The 22063-nt window shown below is 42.4% G+C and overlaps 2 protein-coding genes across 6 annotated transcripts; both read right to left on the reverse strand.

Annotated features, from left to right (window-relative positions):
• Positions 1-1352: 1352 nt before the first annotated feature.
• Positions 1353-4719, reverse strand: knk (protein Skeletor knk). The gene is made up of 6 exons (XM_033378047.1): positions 4122-4719; positions 3582-3810; positions 3173-3520; positions 2559-3112; positions 2269-2491; positions 1353-2207 (listed from the first exon to the last, which is right to left on the reverse strand). Exons 1-6 carry the CDS (start codon positions 4282-4284, stop codon positions 1553-1555), a joined length of 2172 nt encoding a protein of 723 aa, XP_033233938.1. The 5' UTR covers positions 4285-4719; the 3' UTR covers positions 1353-1552.
• A 1926-nt stretch (positions 4720-6645) lies between these two features.
• Positions 6646-22055, reverse strand: tws (protein phosphatase 2 regulatory subunit tws). 5 transcript variants are annotated; one of them, XM_015183198.2, is made up of 5 exons: positions 21292-21781; positions 18132-18329; positions 9670-9821; positions 8791-9594; positions 6646-8724 (listed from the first exon to the last, which is right to left on the reverse strand). In XM_015183198.2, exons 2-5 carry the CDS (start codon positions 18301-18303, stop codon positions 8356-8358), a joined length of 1497 nt encoding a protein of 498 aa, XP_015038684.1. In that variant the 5' UTR covers positions 18304-18329; positions 21292-21781; the 3' UTR covers positions 6646-8355. The 5 variants fall into 5 exon arrangements, with proteins under 5 accessions (XP_015038684.1, XP_015038683.1, XP_003736385.2 ...); XM_015183197.2 differs by lacking the exons at positions 18132-18329; positions 21292-21781 and adding exons at positions 14679-15153; positions 16019-16125; XM_003736337.3 differs by lacking the exons at positions 18132-18329; positions 21292-21781 and adding exons at positions 14679-15153; positions 16090-16105.
• Positions 22056-22063: the final 8 nt, after the last annotated feature.

Consider the following 22063-nt stretch of genomic DNA (forward strand, 5'->3'; position numbering starts at 1 on the left):
TAGAGAACTTACAAGAACTGGTTGCGAGGATTGTTAAGCGACAAAGAGAGAGAGATAATGAAACAATACTTAACAGTCTAGTTCTGTGCTGCTGTTTGATTAGGTCCTAGCTCTAATAACGCCAATAAAGTTTACATATTACGAGTATCTACATAGACATATGGCTGAGCTGAGACAACCTATATAGTACTATATATATACAACTAGAATAACTAATTGAACACTTGTTGACCCACTAAAATCGAAATCAATATATTAAATATTAAATTAGTTATAAGATGGCATCCAAACCCACTCAACTCTTGGCCGGCTTTAGACCTCGTCTATGATATTTCTCGCCATCCCTTCGTCCCTCGCCTATTCTAGACCTATTTATTATTGTATATCGTGTATTTTGTTGGATCAACACACTGTATAAGTATTTTTATAAACAATTTCTGTGAGACTTTCGTCGGGTCGGATCGGGTCTCGTTGGGGTTGAGGTTGAGTTTGGTTTGCACGCATATTGAAATAGTAATAATATCGAATAATCATCTACTGAAATTTCGAGTAAAATGCAATTCTAATCAATAAATTGAATAGTTTACAGTTTACTGTCAATAAACCATAAACGGATCTTCTTTTTTTGATACTTAAAGGCCTGCAAAGGGATATCCCCACGATTAACATTTATCTGAAGTTGTCTTTGGGTTTCAATGCTGACGATCCAGAGTCATTAATTCCAACAGAAACAGGCAATTTGGTCAACGTTTTGTCTGTTTTAATAAGTATTAATTTTCGTACGTATGATATATATGATTTAATGTGTTGTAAAGATGCAAATACGATTTCTCTCGGCGCAGATTGGAAGAAAGGAATTAAAAATTACTATTATTTTCTAAATGTATGGAAACTTTACTAATTTAAACAATTCACACATTATTTGATTGATCTTGAATCACTAAACTTCCGTTTTTTGGCTATTTTGTGATATTTTATACAGTTTTTTTTAAATATTTAACTAAAAAATATAATTTCTGGAAAAACGGCCCAATATAAGCTAAAGTTAAATTTATTAAAATTTAATTCAAAACTTTTTTGTATTTTTTATTTATTAAAAAAGAAAAAAAAAGTAGTAGTTTTGAACCTTTTTTTTCTTTTTTAACAAGAAAAATTTTTCAATTGCCCGCAGGGCTGCATTTACCAATGTTTCATATATTGCTTAAGTATTTTCAGTCCATAAAGTACTTTTTTAATATACTTCAAATAAAATAGAGATTTTCCAACTATCTCTAACGAATGTCTGCCTTGTATTTCCTTCTAAAAATTAATACAGCCGATTGTTGCATCAGAAAAATAAAAATAGATTTAAATTCTTCTAAAATAAAACACAGTTTTGTATTTATTTACGATTTAAATAATAACATACACAACATGGGCGTACATACACACCCACTTCTTCACTTCACTTCACTCCACACTCCACTCCTCTCGTTTCCTACATTGTGACGGATTAACTTAGAATAAATCATTAAATAAGCACTTTAGTGGCCTAAACTACGTGAGAAGACAGTCAACATTTCGCTGGATGGGCCAGCAGCACGAGCAGAGGCAGCAGGACACAGGCGAAGGTCCATGACCAGACGGTGAGCCTGGACTGGCCGCTGTGCCGCAGATTGGTGTAGCTGTCCACGATGTGGATCTTCCAGCCCATGTTGCCGTGCGTGAAGGAATTGTAGTAGACCGTATCGGGCCAGGTGATGTTCGGGGTAATCTCCAGTAGGGCCGGCGGCTCGTCCACGCACTCGGTCAGCAGGGATCGATTGAACTTTTTGAATGTCGAAAAGTTGTCGTCCAGGCGACGATCGTAGTTGGGTGGATATCGCGACAGGCAGAGGGGACCCGCTGCCGTGGGCTTGGGCCGTCCACGACGGGTGAATTCCACACCGGCCAGGACTCGGATCTCGCTCTGTTTGGCGTCCGACAGCCGATCAAAGCCGCCCTGGGGGTCATCGGTTATCACCAGCGGGTGATAGTGCTCCGGCGAGTGGGGATTGTTGCCGCCGCGCACCTTGAACGTGTAGGTGAGGCCACGCTTCAAAAAGAGCTCGGGTATCATGTAGCCGTTGATGTACCAGGCCAGGCCGCTGGACACGTGACCGGTAAGCCCCTGATAGCCACGCAGACCACCCGAGGGACCCAGATAAGCATTGAAAGTCCGCACAGTGCTACAAAGGAGACGAATCATGCAGGAGAACAGATCTTTTCATGGCAGAGCATCTGACTTACGCATCTGTGATCCTTGTGCGCTCCCACAGCTGGACAGGTGCCTCTGTGCGTTTGGTGAAGGCGAAGCAATCGTTCACCGGCTCCGTGGTGTTAAAGTCGATCACTATATCGCTCTTGGGATAATGTGTGTGAAAAGCGGGTTCGTTGTTCGAGTCCAACTGGCCAAAGGCCCACACGACGTAGTTACTGCGATCCAAAAATATTTCCTTGTCGCCATCATCGGCTGCAGAGAGGAGATATCAAAAGTTAAATCAGAGATTAATGTATCCTTGAAAGTGGTGGCCACTCACATGACTTGAGGATGCGTCTGAAGCTGATGGTATTGATGCCTTCCTTCCGGCTGTATGTGTTCAACTGGAAGCTGTCCAGGCCGCCCACCACATCGTCACGGCACACGCCCTTGTTCTGGCCGAGCACCTGGACGCAGGGCGCCAGCGAGGTGATGTTATAGTCAACGGTATAGCCCCTGATCTCATCGATGTAGGCCACCACAACATCGGAGCCGATCATTTGGCTGGACACATCCGATCCCGATATGCCAAAGGACATGTAATCATTGGCTGCCACTTGGCCGGATAGCTGGAAGGTGATCTGTGGCCCAAACACCTCCCAGGACACTTGCAGGTCCTTGTGCAGCTGCCGGCAGTTGGGTAGCGAGAACTCAAAGGGCGTGACCTTCACCAGAGAGGGCGGCACATTCAGACCATCGTTGATGAGGACATGGCCATAGTTCTCATTGTCGGCCACGTCGTAGATGCTGATCCAATCGATGTCGAAGATGGTCTTATCGCCCGGCAGCTCCAGCTCAATGTTCTCCTTGTTGTACCTCCGAATGGGATCGAGACTGAAGCAAAGAATGAGACAGGATGATTAAGGATGAGCAGAATAATTGTGTAGCACTCACTATCCCCGTTCGTCGGGCATTTTGCTGCCTCTGCTCGATGGCTGCGCTCCCACTCCCGTCCAGAAGAAGGTCCGCTTGCCGCGGCCATCGTACGTGAAGTCCTTGATGCGTATGGTCTTGGAGTCGAGGATCTCGATGCTGCTGCTGCTGACATTGTGGCTGCGCTTCGAGAAGGTGCCGCCCAGCTGAGGCCGCGGCGGCTCAAACTCCTCGGGTATATACACATCGCCGAAGTTGTTCTGGTTGTTGAGGTCATAGACGGCCAGCCATTTGATTTCCGTAATCTTCTTGCGGTCGGGCAAACTGAGGGTAAAGTCCTTGTTGTGATATCGATCCAGGATGTTGGTTCTACAAGAGTATACCATAGCATATTAGAAAATAGAGGGAAAGATGAATCGATCCCACTTACTTGCCGTACTCGTCGGGCACTATGAAGCCCTGTGGCCCCGGCCGATTGCTGGCCCCCGACCAGAAGAACGTATCCGCTCCGTTGCCATCGTAATTGAAGCCCACTATCAGGAAGGTGTACTCATTCACGGCGTACACATCGCCGGACACCTGATGGTGATACGAGTTGAGTTTGCCCAAGTATTTTCCCCGGTACGGCCCATCTTCTTCCTCGTCCTCGACTTGGGCCCCTGTGGGTGGGATGAGAATGTTAGCTAAGAACCGGCCTCAGTGGTTGCGACGAAAGACTTTGGTCACAAACTCGTTTCCGGGTCTTTTCCTCGACTGACTAATGGCTTTTGATTTACTGCCACTGGGGCGGCGGCACAGCGCCCTCTCGCGGCCAGAGGCAGACCCAGACAGACGGTAGACCAGTTTCTCTAGTTTTACACGAAAGTGAATTTGTTTTTGCCAGCCTCAAGCGTAACGCTTGTAGAAATTTCTCTTTCTTTTTTATAGCGTGCTATTGCAATTAATCGAGCTGCCCCCTACCCCTACTTACGGGCACTGGGCGGACCGAATGCAGTCAAGAAAAGCAGGAAAAGCGCCACAGAAACCAGCTGTTGCTTCTGCAGTCGGCGTCGCAGTCGCAGTGGCTGAGTGCTGCTGGTGCAGCGATGACAAAGAACGCCACCGTCGCTGCCGCCTTGGTGTCTCAATGTCATTTTTTCTGCGAAGCGGACCTCTCTCTCTCCCACTCGTACTCCCACTTCCTGCGCCACGTACAGCTGTCGCGCCGTCTCGCTTTTACCAATCTCTCTCCGCTTTCGCTGTTTCACTCTCTACAGACTCCTCGCACAGGCAGCAGCAGTAGCATTTTGCATTTTTTGCATTTATGCAAGATTTTTGCCAACAATTTCAAATCAATTTCTTTAAAGCCAAGTTATTTGGTTTAGGTTTTTCCTGGGTTTGTCTTAAGGTCGTTTCGTCACTTGCATGCGTTTGCGCTGCTATTGTATTGTTTTGTGTGTTCGATAGGCCAAAACAGGTTTGAGTCGCAGATCCGGCGTTTTTTTCACTTTTTCTTCTGTTGTTAAAATAAACCAAATCGCGCCGCGTCTCTCAGTGGACTGAGCCGTCGACTTTAAGCCTCCGTTGGGGTCGGTCTTGGCGTGGCCGTTAATTTCGGATACGTTTCTTTTGCAGTTGGAGCTGGTGAAGCTTTCATACGTTGAGTGAGCTTTGCGCTCTCACCGTTGCTCTCTCCCTCTCTCTCTCGATCGCTGCGTCGTGTCGTGCGAAATGCGTGCCTGGCATTGCAATGGCCTAACGGTACTGGCGGTGTGTTCTAGGAAAAACGCGAGTTACACTTCAAGTTTTCTAGCTAGACATGAGCCACTCATCCAAAAATGTATAGTTTAGATGCCAAGGGAACGTTCAAGCTGAAGATTCCTACAAAAATAAGTACCTCATCCAACAAGAGTCATGATCGGCTTAATATTTCTCATAGTCCGGATATTAACACAATGAACCAAAGGTACAAAAATCATCCAATTATAAAACAATTGCTTACGAGTAGTTATATAATGTACGACCATTTGCCATCCTAATACGTAGCTGATTCCGTCTCATAATCTTTCAACCAATACATGGTCCTTGGCGAGGCGCAGTCGGTCCCAGACTCAGAGAAAATAATTTATTATTGTATAATTGGGCATTCCGTTTCGAACGATTCGCTTTTGCGTCGCCAAACAGTGTGCATTAAATGCTGCAAATTTTCAGACCGTAAGATCCCACGTTGGAGGATGCTGGGACCGACTGTTTCTCAGACGATCTGAAGTGGCGGTAAGAGACGAAGCTTTGGTGACGCTCTGTCTAAGGAGCATCACGACCAAACCCCGCCATAGAATAGCTTTTTGGTGCCCCATGCAACATCTTGGTATTGTTAGTCTTTGGTGCGATGTAATCTCCGCAAGACCTTAAAAGCCCCATAGAGAATATCCCATGGAATAAAAAAAAAAGAGCCAAAGAACCATATAAACAAAGCCAAATCTAATTAACAAACTGTTGCTTAATGCATCGGATGTATTGATATAAAATGATCCAAATTGAACAAATTTAAAGGCAAGAAGATTCTTGCTAGTACAGCCAAACTTTTCCATTACGGACTGCCATACAACGAAGCTTTCTATACAACGAATTTATTTCTAAAACATTGCAATGATATATTCTGCAAAAATGAATTCTTTACTACGAATTTTCCGTATGAGTGAAATTCGCTATATGGAAATATATCATATGGACACTCAATACTTAGTCACTGAAGCACTCACTGCATGTCAATAACTGGTTCAGATAGTACGGAGTCCCCATATTTTAATAGTAACCCAAGGAAAAAAACATACACACTTTTGGATTATTTTTGTCAATTTTCTTGCTTGCAAAACTAAATTTTATTCTTATGTTTTGGGTTTTATCCGATCTGATCTTTACTTTGAATAGCAATGCAATTCAATTAATGTTTTGAAAACTAATCAATTGCATTTTGTATATTTTCTCTGCCGGTTTGCCATCTGTTGGACAGTCTACTAGTAGACTGTTTTTGGTTTTTATTTCATTTTATGAATGATTTTTTGCTTTTCTTCTCCTTTTTTATTGCGATTTTATTTACAAAAAGGCATTTATTGAAAGAATGTGCGTTGTATGGAAAGAAAAGAGAACAAAAACAAAACAAAATAGTGGGAAATTTGCAAACAAATCAATCAAATAAATGACGAAGAAAAAAATATGTGGAAAAGTGTATACAATTTATCAACCAATATTCTCACTGACTGTATATCATAAAAAAGTTTATGTTTCACTGTTCATCTGATTCGTTTATGTGTATATATATGCTAGCCGCTCTCTGGTGTCTCCTCTCCGTCCGGCATTTCTATCTCTTTCTGTTTCTCTTTGCCTTTGCTTTGTCCGTACAACTAGTTCATTGAAAATACAATATTACTTTTAAATATATATCATAATATATGTATACGTAATTATTCTCATAAGAAGCACAATTTATGGTTGTTTTAGTTTTTATTTCATCATTTTATGCTTTTACATTTTCAGTATTTTGAACTTGCCGCCATTCAGAAATTCTCGTTTAACATTTTTAGCGCATACTTTCTTCCTTTTATTTGTTTTGTTTTTTTTTTTTTTTTTTTAATTTACTTTCATTTATTGTTTGTTTATTTAGTTGTTAACACTAGACACTAGATAACCTATAAAAAGTGGGTCACTTTACTTGCATTTCGTGATTAAAAAAGAAACTTTACAAAACAATAAACAGGCTGGAAAAAGTCTCGGTAAGAATGGTAAATGTTTAAATGGGTATAGGGAGGGTATATGGGTATATGGGAGGGCGGGGGTGGGGGTGGGGGTGGGGGTGGGCAGGCAGGCAGGCTACATGTGAGAATCGGTCTTGGACGCACGCACGCATAGTCGAACTAAAAGTAGCAATACTTAGCTTAAAATGTAGCGTATAAAAATAGTTTTTCTTTTTGTTTTTCCTTGATCTTGCGTTCTCTTTAGATAGTTATTAAATTAAACGAATTGAGAGCACTAAATTTAGGTTTAAACTTAGGCTGCGTTTTTTTTGCTTTATAAATGTGTTGTGTTTTCGTTTTTTTTTTTTTTGTTTATATTCATACTTCACTCATACTTGATTCGCACTGCCTCTGGATTCATCTTAGTGAATAAAAAACGTGTGTGTTTTTAAAATGAGCATTTTGAATTGTTTTTGCTGTTCAGAGAACAGGCAATGACTGAGAGACTTAGCTCCAGAGCTAATCTGATGAGATACAAAACTTAGACATCATCTCTCTCTGAAATTGTAGCATGGAATGAACTTGGTCGAAAGCGCATAAACAATCAGATATACATATGTATATATGGGTGTGTGTGTGTGTGTGTGTGTGTGTGTGTATATAGAGAAGAGCTAACAGGGTTCCTTGACTTGACTGGACCTGACTTTTTTTCGTTTTCGTTTCTGCTTCTGTTTTCTCCCTTAAACTTAACAAGCGAACAGAACAAATATTACAGTATGCACCACACGCATTGCATTTCATCATCATCATCATTATCATTATCATTGTTTTTTTTTTTTCTTGTTTTTGCTTTTGTTGTATATTATTAATAATTTTTATTACAAATACTTGGGCGCTGGCTTCTAATTATACATAATTTTCGGGAAAATCATCCGTTCTGTTATCGGTAATGTAATCATTAAACGGTACCTCTCTTATTGTTGCCTTTTAAATTGCGCTACAAGAAATCAACTTTACGCTTTACTATTTATAAATGTTATGTATAAAAAATTTGTTTCCTTCTTTCTCTCTCTCTCTCTTTTTCTCACTTCCGCTCTATCTTCATTTCCTCTTAAGTTTCTTTTTTGAGGGCGCCTGAACAATGCGCAAACATTTTACAAAACATTTGCTATGGCATTATGTTTTGTTTTGTTTATTTTTTTTTTTTTTTAAGATTTTGGATGGATGTCGGCCGGGCCTGAAAAAGGTGTAATTTAACAAACAACAAACGATTTGAATTTAAAGAGAACAAAAGAATCGAATTAACATTATAATTAAAATGAGGCGACCTCTGCCAAGGCAGTGGCTCCAGTGGCTCCAGTGGTTACAGTGGCTCCAGTGGCTCCAGTGACTGCTTTGGCTGAGGCTCAGGCGTGTTTTTGTTGGCTGTTCTGGCTGCTGTCGTTGTGGTTGTGGGTGTGTGATTTCGGTGTGAGGTTTATAGAGTGTTGGCTAAAATTTATCCTGAAATATGAACAGATTGTTGGTCGCGGCCACTGCGATGATATTCTCTTCGGGATGCCAGGCGGTGTGCAGAATTTTCTTGTTAAAGTCGAGACAGTCCACGCTGATCTCGTCCTTCTTCCGTTTGCCACCAGTGCAAACTTTTCGCGGCTTGAGCACCGTCTTCGGCTTGATGATGTCCCTGGAGGCCTCCAGCGTGACATCCTTTTTCGAGTTGCGATCAAAGACACGGAAAAAGTTATTGTAGCTGCCAGTCATGATCGAGCTATCCTTGCCGTTCCAACAGCACTCGAATTTGTCGAAAATGCAATCGTTCTCATACAGCGAGCACAGTTTAGCGCGCAGGTATTCGTGGACCTACCAAAAACAGAGCCCAATGGTTAAAAGAACATCTATGGTATAATATACGATCCACACACTCACCGGATAGGTCTCAATGGGCTTGGTTTCCATGTGCAAGTCCCACACCTTGATGCTCAGATAGTCCCGGGAGATCATATAGCGACCAGAATTGCTCAGCTTCACATCACTGATGGAGCTGATTATCTCGCTGAAGAAGCTGCGATTCGTTGGATTCTCGGGCTCCTCGAACTGTTTGCTGTGCCGGTCGCATAACGCCGCCGAACGCATATCACATAAACGTATTGTGCCCTTGGAGCTCGAATAGACGAACACATTGCACTCGGTCGGATGGAATTCGGCTGCCGTGATCACCTCGGTGAGCTCCTCCATGTTGGTTGGCTTGATGTCGACAATGTTGTAGCTCTGATTGACCACCTCCAGGTGCCAGAGATTGATGCGCAAATCGTCGGCGGACAGGAAAGTCTCTTGATCGGAATTAACGCTAATTGAATTTATGTGATAGGTATGTGCATTGGCGAAGGTGCGACGCGGCGAGGCCTCCACCATCAGCGGTATCTGCTTCACAGAAGGAACTCGTAAGGCGGTTACATTTTGGGGATCCCTGATCAGACCGTTCTCCTCTTTCGTGTTGTAGCCCTCAAAGGACTTGTCGCGCTCGCTGACCTTCCACAACTTGACCGTCTTGTCGTTGGTGGAGAGCAGAAAGTGCACTGGGTTCTTCTGTTGCAGCCATCGGATTTTGTTGATCTTCTCCTCGATCTCCAGCGACTTGAGGTAATCGAATTCGGGCTCGTGCGATTGGAATGTCGAATAGACATTGTATTCGCCGCGTCGCGGATTGGCGGCTTTCGAGGCAGGATCACGCTGCAATCGAAATATAACGATTAGATATCAGAATGTATCCCCGTTGAATATTTTTCTTCTTCGATTTCCACTTACCTGAAAGATGACGACGCGACCGCCCTTGTCGCCGGTGGCCAGCAGTTCGCCATCGTGATTGAATTCCACGCAGGATATGATATCCGCATCTGTGACATCATCGTCCAAGGCGCCCTTAATCTGTGAGAAGCACCAGGACGCCTCTCCATTACCTGCAAAGAGAGAGCACGACCAAATGATGATTATGGTAGGTGACACCTTCGGTCTGTTTGAGTTCCGTTTGCGGAATGCCATTTGCCCTGGACTGGCCTGGCCTGCCCTGCCCTGCCCCAAAGGTTGGACTTGTTACATTTGATTTTCTTCTCATCGTCTCTCAAGCACTCTCGCACAATCAATAGCTGGCTCTGGCTCTGGGAAGGACGACATCAATGCGGATGACGGCGTCGTTGTCCTGCCTTGGTCAAATATTTGCTAATGACGCCATTCCCGTCCTTCCATCCACTGCTCGATGGAGCAGACCAGCGCACTTTAAAGCCCTTTAAGCTCTTGGCCAAATATTCTTTCCGTTTTGGGTTCGGTTTCTGTTTCCTTCCTCCCTGCCTCCTCCTGTCTCTCTGTTAGCCGATTCCGGCCTGCCAGCTCTACTTTTCGCGATTGCGGTACGTTGTGTAAACGATGACGTTGGAACCCCGTCTATCTCCAACCGCCACCCCCACACCCACCCCCACACTGTCATACGGAAAACATGAGAACATTAATTTTGGAAATGCTTTTCTCTTTTTATACCCTCACAGAGGGGGTTACACTTCAGTTATAACCTTTAAGGACTCCCTTAAGGTTTATTTCTGTAGAGATTCCTGGTAGATATTTGTGGATATATCTACAAAGAAAGAAGACTAGACTTTGATCATTATTGACTTGCTGTATCCCTAGTTTTTATAGGAAAAGGTAGCAATAGGCAGCGATTACTGGAGGCTAATGATTACCAAACAGATGTATTGGATCTGATATACAAATATCCCAACAAAACATCTTTCTTCTGGCCACAAAGGTCGGTCATCCATTAGTGCGAAAATTCCCAAACAAAAGCAACGATTTCCTCTCAAAATTCTGATACTTCCTCAAGCAACTATTTCCTCTCAAAATTCGGAAACTTCCTCGATACAAGGCCACTCTTAAGCGTTGCAAAATCATCCCTGATCTTCGAGGGTTTCGAATACATGGCTTGTCCTGGATAATGGGCACTGGAAAGTCTTAATTACTTTTCGATTGGTATTAATTATTACCACAAATAGATTGCACATTTTGTAGTCTCATTAAACTTCATAGAATATTAATCCCTGATTGATTCTATTCAATTTATTCACCATTGACAGAGAAAAGAGGCCCACTGTACGTGTGTTTTATTTCCTCTGTCTCTCTGGTCGCCTCTCCTCTTTCCACAATTTTTGCCAATTTTTTCATCATTTCTAGATATTCAGTTTTGCTTTTGTTTGTTTGATTTTTGCGGCACTGCTGCCACAGGCACAACGCCCTTGCCCCGCCCAGTCCCATGTGCTGTGTGACCTCATTATTGGGTTGTCTGTTGGTCTGTTGGCCCGTTGGCTGTGCTGCCGTTGTTCCTCGTTGCCTTCTTGACTGCCTCTACCTCTGCCTGTGCCTGTGCCCTGCCTCTGGCTGCCATTGACGACGTCATGAGATGTGATTGACGAGGCGAAGCAATTGTGTGAGTGTCTTGCCTTCTACTGTTTCTACTGTGTTCGTTCTGTGGCTGCTTTTCCCTTCCATAATAGGATCAAAGGCAGTCGGTTAATTAGTCAGTCATAAATCGGCCTATAATCTATTTTTAGATATTGAGAGAATACGAGAGACCGAGATACGACAGACCTGGCTGCAGCTCTCACCCCCACATAGCAAAGCCCACAGCCATATACAGTTTTCCAGTCATTGAACTCTCGACAACATTCGCAAAAGCGAAAGTGCAGCAAAGAGAGAAATAAATGCAATAAAAATTATTGTTGGAAGGAAGTGCAGCCAAAGAACTGTTCTTCCATTCGGTGAACCCATTTCGATATTAAATCGATAATATCATCGATAACTGATTACCAATGAGCGCATAATTCGACACTCGATATCACTGATCGATAGTAAGATTACCCGATTATCAATCAATCATTTATCGATACTATGACTGCACAATTATCGCATATATCGACACAGGATACGATCATTGATATTGTTGATCGATATTATATCGACATAATGATTACCGGACTATTTTCGTATATATTAATCCACAATACGATCATTAATCGACATAAAGGTTAACCAATTACCAATTTCCGCATAAATCGACACTCGATAAGTATCATTAATCGATATGATGATTACCGATTACCAATGACCAAATATATCAACACTCGATACGATATTTATGTTCGCTTAAATGCATCCTATACCTCCATAAATCCCTACTCTACCATCCATCCATCCCCCTTCTTCGCAACCATTTTCAGTCATCCGTCTCGCCCAAAAACGATTCTGTTTTAGTGCCGCAATACAATATAATTGCTCCGAAAACGCGGTCACATTGTTTCCCATGGCACACGAATAACAGAAAATAAATAAATCTTGGATAATTGCTGAAAAATATAGAAAAAATCGCGAAATCCAAAATGTGTTCTCGCTCAGTCGCTTGTCTATTTATTTGTTAGATGCTTTGTACATACAGATACAGATACAGATCTAACAATGTGTGTACACTGTACATATATGTGTATTGTACATACATAAAGAGATAAGTAGATTTTCATGAGCGGGCGCAAAATAGAGCAAAATAATGAAACTCAAATATTGACACAATTATTTAACACAATCACGCGATGTCGCGGCTAAAGCTCTTTCTCGCTGTTTCTCACTCTCTCTCTCTCTCTTTCTCCAGAGACACCCGTGCCAGAGGCAGATGAATAAACGACCTAGAGAATGCCATTACCACAAAGCGTCTAACAAAACTAGATAGTCGGAGCAGTAACAAAAGAAAGGAGGGAGGGCAGGGAGAGAATCCCTTTTTGGCAGCCAAACATTTGACAAGCTTCGTTCGTCAACATCAGAGGAATGGAATGGCTCCTTATACATGACTGAATCAGTAAGCAATTTTGAATATTGCTCTCAAAGGATTAATTAGGGCCAAGGAAAATCAGAGGTGAGAAGCAGGAAATAGACAGCTTCTTGGGGAGGAAAACCTCAGTAGTGGAACATTTCGGGAATATTCTCGGCGCACCTTTAAACCAGCAGCCCAAGAACAACAGCGCAGCGTCATGCACATGCATGTATGTTGTTCTCTTTTGAAAAAATAGCATCTTATGGGTGCGAGTCCTTACGGGCTTGAGCCGGTCGTAATCAAGTGTTTTAAGAGCAATATTTTTTGACTATTAGTTCCATAAGGTTGAGAACCGGGAACTAGTTCACTCAAGATGTTCTTTACTATCATTAACGAGAGCTAGAGTTCACTCTTTAGTTATAAAAGTTCTGGATTCGATATCCTCCTTTAAGAGAATGTATTTCCCCTTTCTTATAACCTTTGGCGGACAGAGTTCTATACGTACAATCTTAGACCGACTAGATCGAATTTGCTGAAACCAATCAAAAGACAATAAGCCATTAAATACAATTTTTATCGCATCAAGGGGCTTTTTAGAGGAATTTAAATTTACATAACATTACAAATTGAGAACAGAAGAGCTTTTCCCGGTTGCAGCCGGCCAATTACCAAATCCAATCTAATCTAAGATACACATCAATCTGTCACCTTCCCCGTTCTCGTTCCCGTTCCCTCTCCCTCCCCTCTTATCTTTCTCTGTCCGTCGCTGGGTGTCTGACACTGGTTGCCAGTGAAACATCTCAAACTTGTGTAATGTTATGTCCGTTAGTGACAATGTTTGACTAACTATTTACATGAGCCTCCTCCTCCTCGTCGCTGGCTACTTGTGCGTATCTTGCAGATACATTATTTAGGCAAAACGAGCATCTCGTCTCACATCGAAAAGGAAACAACAGAGACGGCAGCATATAAAATTGGCAAATAATTTTGCATACATCACATGCACCGCATCCACATCCACATCCATATACAGACGGAACACGGAGAGCTCTGCGACGTCACGTCTGGAAATACACGGTTGGGGGAGGTGGCTGGGCTTTGGTCCATTGCGGCAGCGGCATCGACAACGACATCGTTGACTCTAACTCAATTTACACAAGGCACAACACGGTCCAGATCCGAGCGTTCTCCATCTATAGTATTGACCCACCTCATTTGTACGCCGCATTCTCGATGCTTGCGCAATTGTTTATTATTTAATTATAGTAGTTTTGTGTCTTGGCCGCAGGGGAGTGGAGCGGGGCACCCCCTCCTCGTTTATATTTCTCTGTGAACCAAAAAGTGAGCCTGCCTGCCAGACTATGACATCGATCTATGCAGAAATACACGCCCCATAAATACCCTTACACGCCCCATATATACCCTTCGACAAGCAGTAAAAAAAACACGGTTTTATCGACTCGCTTATGCTGATCAGGAATATAATGGAGTCAAACTACCTTTTGATCGTTCCATAGTTCCGAAGTTTCCATAGAAAGCAACAGATGGACAGATCAAAAAAGATCACAGCCACAATCATACCCTCTGTAAGGGTAAGTGTACTCTACCTTACTGCTTTTCAGTTTATAATGGTCGAGCGGGGGCGGGCATTTGTTTAAAGGAAAGGGGGAGGGCAGACTTGTCAATTGCGTATATTCCGCTCACGTCGCTAGCGGCATTTCGCTCAAGTGCAAAGATCAATGCTAGTCGATAGGGAAAAGTTGTTTTTAGCTTGACGCAACGCATTTGACTAGTTTGTTTACTTTTCGGGACGGGAATGGGAATGCGAATTTGTTTATGTGCAAATTATTTGCAAATTTAATGCCAAAATCAAAATTAAACGCGAGAACACACCGACGCACACACAGAAACAGCGACAGTTGGCAGCCCCATTAAACGGGCGAGAGAGCGAGAGGATGAATTCACTTACCGGCCATGACAGTTGAACAGTTTGCGTCGATAAAGCAGCGGCGGCGGCAGCACAAGCAGCAGCAGCAACAACAACCACACACTAAGAGAAAGAAGGCCAAGGAGCCGCGCTCGCGCTGTCTTAATCGTGTGCTCTCTTTAGCCTGAAACCGCTCTCTCAACTGTGCGTGTATGTGTCGGTGTTGTTGTTGTTGTTGTTGCCTTTGTAGTGTGGAGGAGTTAAGCGCGGTTTCTTTCGGCACAGGAGCTTTCTAACACTGCATGTACAACAAAAAAAACGGCGAGGAACAAATGAAAAGAAGAAGAGACGTTAAGCGCTCGTTGACTTTGCTTCCTTCGCGCAGTTTCCTTTTGTTTCTTGTTTCTCCGTTGGGGTTATTCTTTGATTATACTTTGGTTTATATCTATGCATATATTTGTGGTTGCTTTTAACACACAACTTAAGCACGTAGAGACGACGACATGTGGGGAAGAAACTGCAAAGTAGGGGAAATTTTTTCTTTTGTATGACGACGAATACAACGACGCCAGCAGCATAAGCAGCGGCAGCGGCAGCGGCTGGGGCAGAAGTATAACGTGCGTTTTCTTTGCGCGTGTGTGTGTGCGTGCGAGCGAGAGAGTACTAGTGCAGCCGGTGGTTGTGAGATGAGCACAAAAATTACTTCACACTGCCGCCTCGTTCTCTCCTCCTGTTCTAGCCAACCGTGGCGTTGTAAGCGCGATATTCACACACTGTATAATTGCTAAATAATTAAGATTACTTATTATTTATTGCATTTGCCAAAACAAACACACACACACACACACACACACATATGTATATATCCGCCGCAGGCAGCACAGCACCGACATTCGCGTTTTTGCGTCGCTCGCTTTGTGCCTTTGTTTTATCGCGTTTTCTTCGCCCGACCGAACAAATATATATAAAATCTAACCTTCAAAGCGTGCATAGGTACTTGTATACGTATATATGTATTTATATTCTGATTCCTGGTCTCACGGCTGCAGTGGCTTATGCATTTTGCTGGCTTTCTGGTCCAAAAACCGACCGCGTGACTGCCACTTTGTTTAGGAAACACACACAATCAATATTCCATTCGATTCTAATGCATTTCACTTTATTTATTTTGTGAGCAATTCCGCACAAAGACACAATCCCGGTGGTCGGGCGCGGGGCTAACAATCAAATCGAAATCAAAAATGGCAAAGCTTGTGGCTAAAGCAAGATTCTGTGCTGCGGCTGCTGCCTCCTGCTTCTTCTTCCGCTTTTTGCCGCCTCTTTTGCTGCACTGCTTCGTCGTTGCGTCGTAATGAGTGGACTTTTTTTGCAAAGCGGCGCACTTTTAGACTATATACACGGCTGTAATAACGCAATTCTATTGCCGACTCAAAACTGGATCACTGTTTGTAACCTTAGATTAATAAATTTACGATAAATTCAACGCAAAAAATGGAAGTAAAAACTATAGCGGCAGTGTGACCGCGGAGGTTTCGATATACGGTCCGACCCTCGGAAATATACCAAAACATACCGTCAAAATACTGACGAATTGAAGTTGTACTATACATTTTCCTCGTTTTTGATCTTCCGTCGAATATTACTATATATATACAACATTTAGCCATGCCCAGACAATTTTATACGATTGATGAATCTATTTTCTACAAGATTGGATAGTTTTTAATCCTTGCTTTTATTGCATTTATTGTAAAAAAAGGGTTAAACGAAAAAGTTCAACAAAAAAGAGAGTCGCAATGTAGCTGGTATTTGAAGACGTGATGCGTGTATAGGCATTTGTGCACCCTATTTCGATAATTTTATATGTAGATCAAACGTAATTTATTAAGACCTTTTCTCAAAATGATATTCTTTAGACATATTCAAGTACATTATTAGTACCTTGTATATATTTATGTCGATCCTGATACCTACTGAGCCTTGGAAGACAAACGTATTCACAACTCTATAACATCCATTTCTCCCAGGGTATGTGTGCATGGAATTAGCAACATGTTGGTGTATGGAGTGAGACTCATTGTTGCAAAAGCCAAACTGCGGCGAATCGGGTATTGCCTATATTTCAAGCTATATAGATTGGCCCACTTGGCTTTATCCCATAGATAAATGCATTTTCTACAAGATTGCTTCTTTTAATTACCTTTATGTATTTTATTTTGACCAAAAAACGGTTTTCAAGTAAATGTTGCCGCAACATTGTGTATGGAATGGGACTCATTGTTGCTAAAGCGAACTGCGGCGAATTCAAATTCAATTCAAAAAACGACAAATTCCTCATATTCTTTGTTCCGTTGAATAATACTATCTATATGGAACATTGCCCACTCAATTTTATACTTGCATTTATTGGATTTCTATATAACATTGAAAATGAAATTAATAAATGACAAAAATACCATTTAGCACTAGAAAACACCACATGGGAGCGCGGCGAAAACCAGTTTCTACACCGAAATACAAAATATACCGAGCGGTGCGCGCCAAATCGAACTTTTTTGAATGTGAGCGACAAGGAATTGTATCCGATTAATTAATCAATGTTCCACTTTACTGGCTTATTTTAAATAATTGCTTTTATTAGATTTTGCCTAAAAATAAGGTGTTGGCAAAAAAGGCCAAACAAAAAAACTTAAAAGAGTAATCGTTCTTATTGCTCAATTTTGATATTCCGATGAATAATGCTGGCTAACTAAAACCTTCGGCCCTGCCCACATAGTTTTATCCCTTTCAACAACAAAAAAAACAGTCGCAATGCTGTCACGTCACACTGGTATTAGAAGACTTGTTGCTTATCAACCGGACATTTGTATACCCTATTTCGTCAAGTTTAATACGTAATTAATAAATACATTTTGGACATATTCATGCATATGATTAGTGTTTTGTATATATATCTTAATTCTTAGTCTCTGTAAGAAAACAATAAGCTCCAAAACAGCCCTTTAAAACAGAGACTGACTATATTTTATATCCTTTTTCCTAGGTTATGAAAATTAGTGTTGCCCGCAACATTGTGCATGGAATGAGACTGAGAATGGCCAATCAAAATATACATATATAAATATAATATACAAATTGTGTTTCCAATCTGTTTTAAAACGTAAAATTTTCATTTTTTGAACGTAATTGTGCACTTATATGCTTTCTGTATGGCGGTTACATATCTTTAATTAAAAGAGCCGACAGCGAGCAACAAAAATTAAAAAAAAAACAAAAAACAATAGTAAACGAAGGCGGGCTTTAAATATTTAAACAAACTTTGGCTATAAAGCCAGTTTCGAATAAGAGTTCCAGGCTACCCAAGTGCCGCAAACGAACGGCGTGGTGGCGGCCAAGTGTGGGAAAATGGCGAATAATAAATGACTCTGTCAACGTACACAGAATAAATGCTGTTAAGGGGATGTTAGGAGGTTGGCGGGAAATTTGAATGCTTACTCTGAGGTTTCTTCGCTCCATTTATGTTGATGGCCGTGTTCAGCATATTGCCAATCTTTGTGATGCTCGACTGCCGCATAAAGGTGCGCGGCGGGATGGCTGGCGCAGGCTGTGCTTGTGGCTGTGGATCCAGGGGCTCCAGCACCGGGCTCTGCCGGCCCCAACGACCCATTTTCGGCACCGAGTTGTGGTTATGTGCTGTAAATAAATTGAATGATCGAATCTATTAACATGTTTCTTGCGGCTCAGCTGCATACACAGATTGTATAATGCATATTAGCCCAAGACTCTTGTCGGCGAGACGGCCGCACATGAGCGGGCTGCGTGTTTTTGAATTTGTCAGTCAATTAGCACCTGTCCCGCTCATCTCCAGATTTCAGCTCGCTTGGCGATTAGCTCTCTTGAGGACGGTTCAAACAAATGGATTGCGCAAATTGTTTACATTAGAAATTACGGGTACGTGTTGCGTGCGAAAGAGAGGAAACATATGTTTTCGGGTTGAATTAAATTCCGCCACCTGCGTGTTTCATAAATTAAAGTTTTGCCAGAACGAGAGGTGTGTCTGCAGCAGCGCTCTGTTTTTATCAACTTTATCTATATAAGCCGCATTTTATGGCTGCCTATTCAATTTGTTGCCCACCATAGACTAGACTGATAGAAGAATAAATAAAGAGTCGGCATTCCAATTAACAATTACACAAAAAAGCAATCCCATTTCGCTAATCTCCAGCTCAAATATTTAAATGGCGCGCGCAGAGTTTAACGGTGAACGTCAGAGTGGAAACTTTTGCAGTGCGACAAAAAAAAACAAAAAAAAAACATTGTAAAAGACAAAAACAAATTAGCACAAATCTACACTCGCATACTTCTGTAAAATGTAATTTGGCATACATATACGTATAGGCTATATACATATGTACGTGAATGTGTGCGCTGTTATTTCACAAATTCTCATACATACCATACGGATATACAGTTACAATATGAAGACCACGTCGCGCTTTGGCCGTCGTTAAAGGAGTGATTGAGCAATGGAATGGGGAGAAGAGGGGAATTATGCAAAGTTAGGTACTTCCTAAACGAGAAAGTAGCTGCTTTGCAGCGGGGTGCTAACAGAATGAGCACAACAGAGAATAAGTTAATCCCTCTTGTATTGTAAGATCTTGAGATAAGAATTATGACATGTAGGCATGTAATAAACAAATAATTTCGCAAGGCCAGAGCAGACACAGCAGCTCACCTGCTGTCTCGTTTAGCCAGTGGCTAAAGCGTACGCAACAAGTAGAAGAGCCTCACCCCTCGCATATACACTCATACATACACATACATATACATATGTATGACTAATAGCAAAGAAGAAGAAGCAGTAGAGAGGGAGAGAGCAACGTGCAAAATAACAGCAACAACAAAGGGAAAACGCAGAGAATTGTAATCCAATTAATGATCCGCGTCTTCAATGTCTCCTCTTCGCAGAAACGTGAGCAGGGGGTGGGCGGGCGAATAATGCAATAAGATCTTGGGGGGAAATCGGGAAATACAAATGTCATGGCAGAGCCCGAAAAAAGCACACTCATGCGTCGAATGTGAATGTGGGGTCCATTAAAATGTGCGGCATGTAAATAAACGAACAGAACAAATGTTTTCCACACAAACTACAAAAACAAATCGAAACAGAAAAAATACACATTTTTTTGAGAATATAGTGCTGTCAAGATTTGTTTTTGATTTTGTGTAGTTATTGTTCAACCATGTGCATGTGGGAAGCGGAAGCGCGAAAAGGAATCCGAAATCCGAAATAAACTCAAGAAAAACTGAATGTACATTTTAGCATTGATGGGCATGGCATGGCGCACACCGAAGGTGAGGGTAAATTCTGTACGCATGTACATTCGCATCTTCAGCGAAATATAAATAGGAGTCGCACAGTTGGAGAGCCACAGTAGCACGTGCGACACGAGACCTATCCCCCCCTCCCATCTGTTGCCCAGCCAGGTGGCTGCCAAATCTTTGATTATTTTTGGACATTGTCAACCCTCCTCGTCAGCTCGACTAATGTGCTTTTGATGCGGCAGCGAAGGAGGGATGGCACACAGAACTGTTTTATATTTAGCTCTTCATACGGGCTGGCTGGCGCTTGCCAAACTGTCCGAAATATGTCCGTCAAAGTGCTGACAGTTTGGCAGCAATTGGCGGTTCGCAGGACAGATGAATTTGTTATTTACGGATGGGTGGGAGTGAAGGAGAGTGAGTGAGTAAAAGATAAACAAACACTTTGATGGACGTGATTGCTACCATACGTATGTACATAAATGCATGTATGTATGTGTGTCTCCACCCCCTCCAACAATCCCAAGCAGATCGATGGGGACCCAATATTGTGGTTATCAAACTGTCAATTAATACACTTCGTCCCGCCTCCAACCCACCCCTTGAGATATAATGAAACTAATTAGCATTCGGACAAACGCCAATCTATCGTACACTCATATTATTATTAGTGAACAGAATAGAACAGGACAGAACAGAACAGGACAGGCTCTGGCCAGAACAAATTACCCGCCACGCCTCGTATAAGGGGTAGATTCGGTGGAGAATTGGCAGCGAGAGATTGCGCGTGCTTTGGCAATTTGTATTATTCGCTAATGCCAACAGCTTGGGCAAATATTTTGGCATAAAAGTCACCGAGCCGAGTGACAAAATAGTAGCTATTAATTGTTTTTAAGCCGTCTCGGTCTCTACATGGCCAAGACAACTCAATAGTTGTTGCTTTTGTTGGGGTTCGTTCGGTTCGGGTCGAAACAAAGCCGCCTCAAAATGCTGTTAGCCTCAAAACCGCCAAGAACGTCAACATCTGAAACTTGGTGCTCTCGCGGTTAGGCAGGGGTTGGGGGGAAGCGTATAATATGCGTTCTAGGTGTATATGTATAAGAGTTCAATCGGATCAGGTGTTGCCTGAAATACTATACTACTGTATACTCCTGGAGGAATGGCCAGAGCACTCATCCACAGGTTGACGTAACTTTTCAACTTTGAATGATAAAAGGGGACCAGATCGGGGTCTGTGTGGTATTGGAGCAGCTGTCTTGCCATAACACGAACACGCGCGCATACATATTAATAAACATTAGCACCATCCATGCACAAAACCAAAAAAACTAACCTCAGCAGCGAGCAGCAACGGTTCTGGAATAAGCCAAAAAACAAAAAACCAGCAACGGGATCAGCGTCTAATACTTTAATAGCACTGGCTTTCGATATGTCATAATTTTTTTATGCATCGAGCTATTTTCATACACTATCGCACTGACGTCTATTTATAAAATTCAAAGTGTAATTTATTGTGGTTTGTTTTAAATTTCCTATTTTTTTTCTCTCTGTCTGGCACGCACTCTCTTTCACAGTCTGCATGTGTCAGAATTGTAACGGTTCAATCTGCACTGACACTTCACTTCACTTTCTTTGATGTTGTGCCTCTGGCGGTGTCGTCACACTGGCACAGCAGCAGCCAGCGAAGGCGTACAAAGGCACTGTAAACTAATTTAAACTTAATTCAACGTTTCACACAAATGGAATAAGGAAACCGCAATAAGGCGAAACAGTCAACGCGGCGACGTTAAAAACGCGAATGCGCAGCCTATGATTTCTACAACTCACGCGCGCTGCCCCCCAATGCTCTCCGTCTCGTCACATGCTCTCTGGGCTCCCGCTCTCCCTCTCAATGTGTGACCGTGAGCCGGCGCTCGCTCTCTTTGGGGGAAGAAGATTTTTGTAAACAAAACATTCACACTCACAGGCCATTGTTGTTTTTGTCGCCGTCTTCTTCTGATAAACGCTAATTTGCCTATTGATATTGCTGTTTCTCTGCCTCCGAGAAATTGAGAGAGTGCTGCTATACCCTCTGCTCGTGGGGTATACGGAATATATTCTACTCG

The sequence above is a fragment of the Drosophila pseudoobscura genome, chromosome 2, assembly GCF_009870125.1.
Source record: "Drosophila pseudoobscura strain MV-25-SWS-2005 chromosome 2, UCI_Dpse_MV25, whole genome shotgun sequence".
Classification (NCBI taxonomy): domain Eukaryota; kingdom Metazoa; phylum Arthropoda; class Insecta; order Diptera; family Drosophilidae; genus Drosophila; species Drosophila pseudoobscura.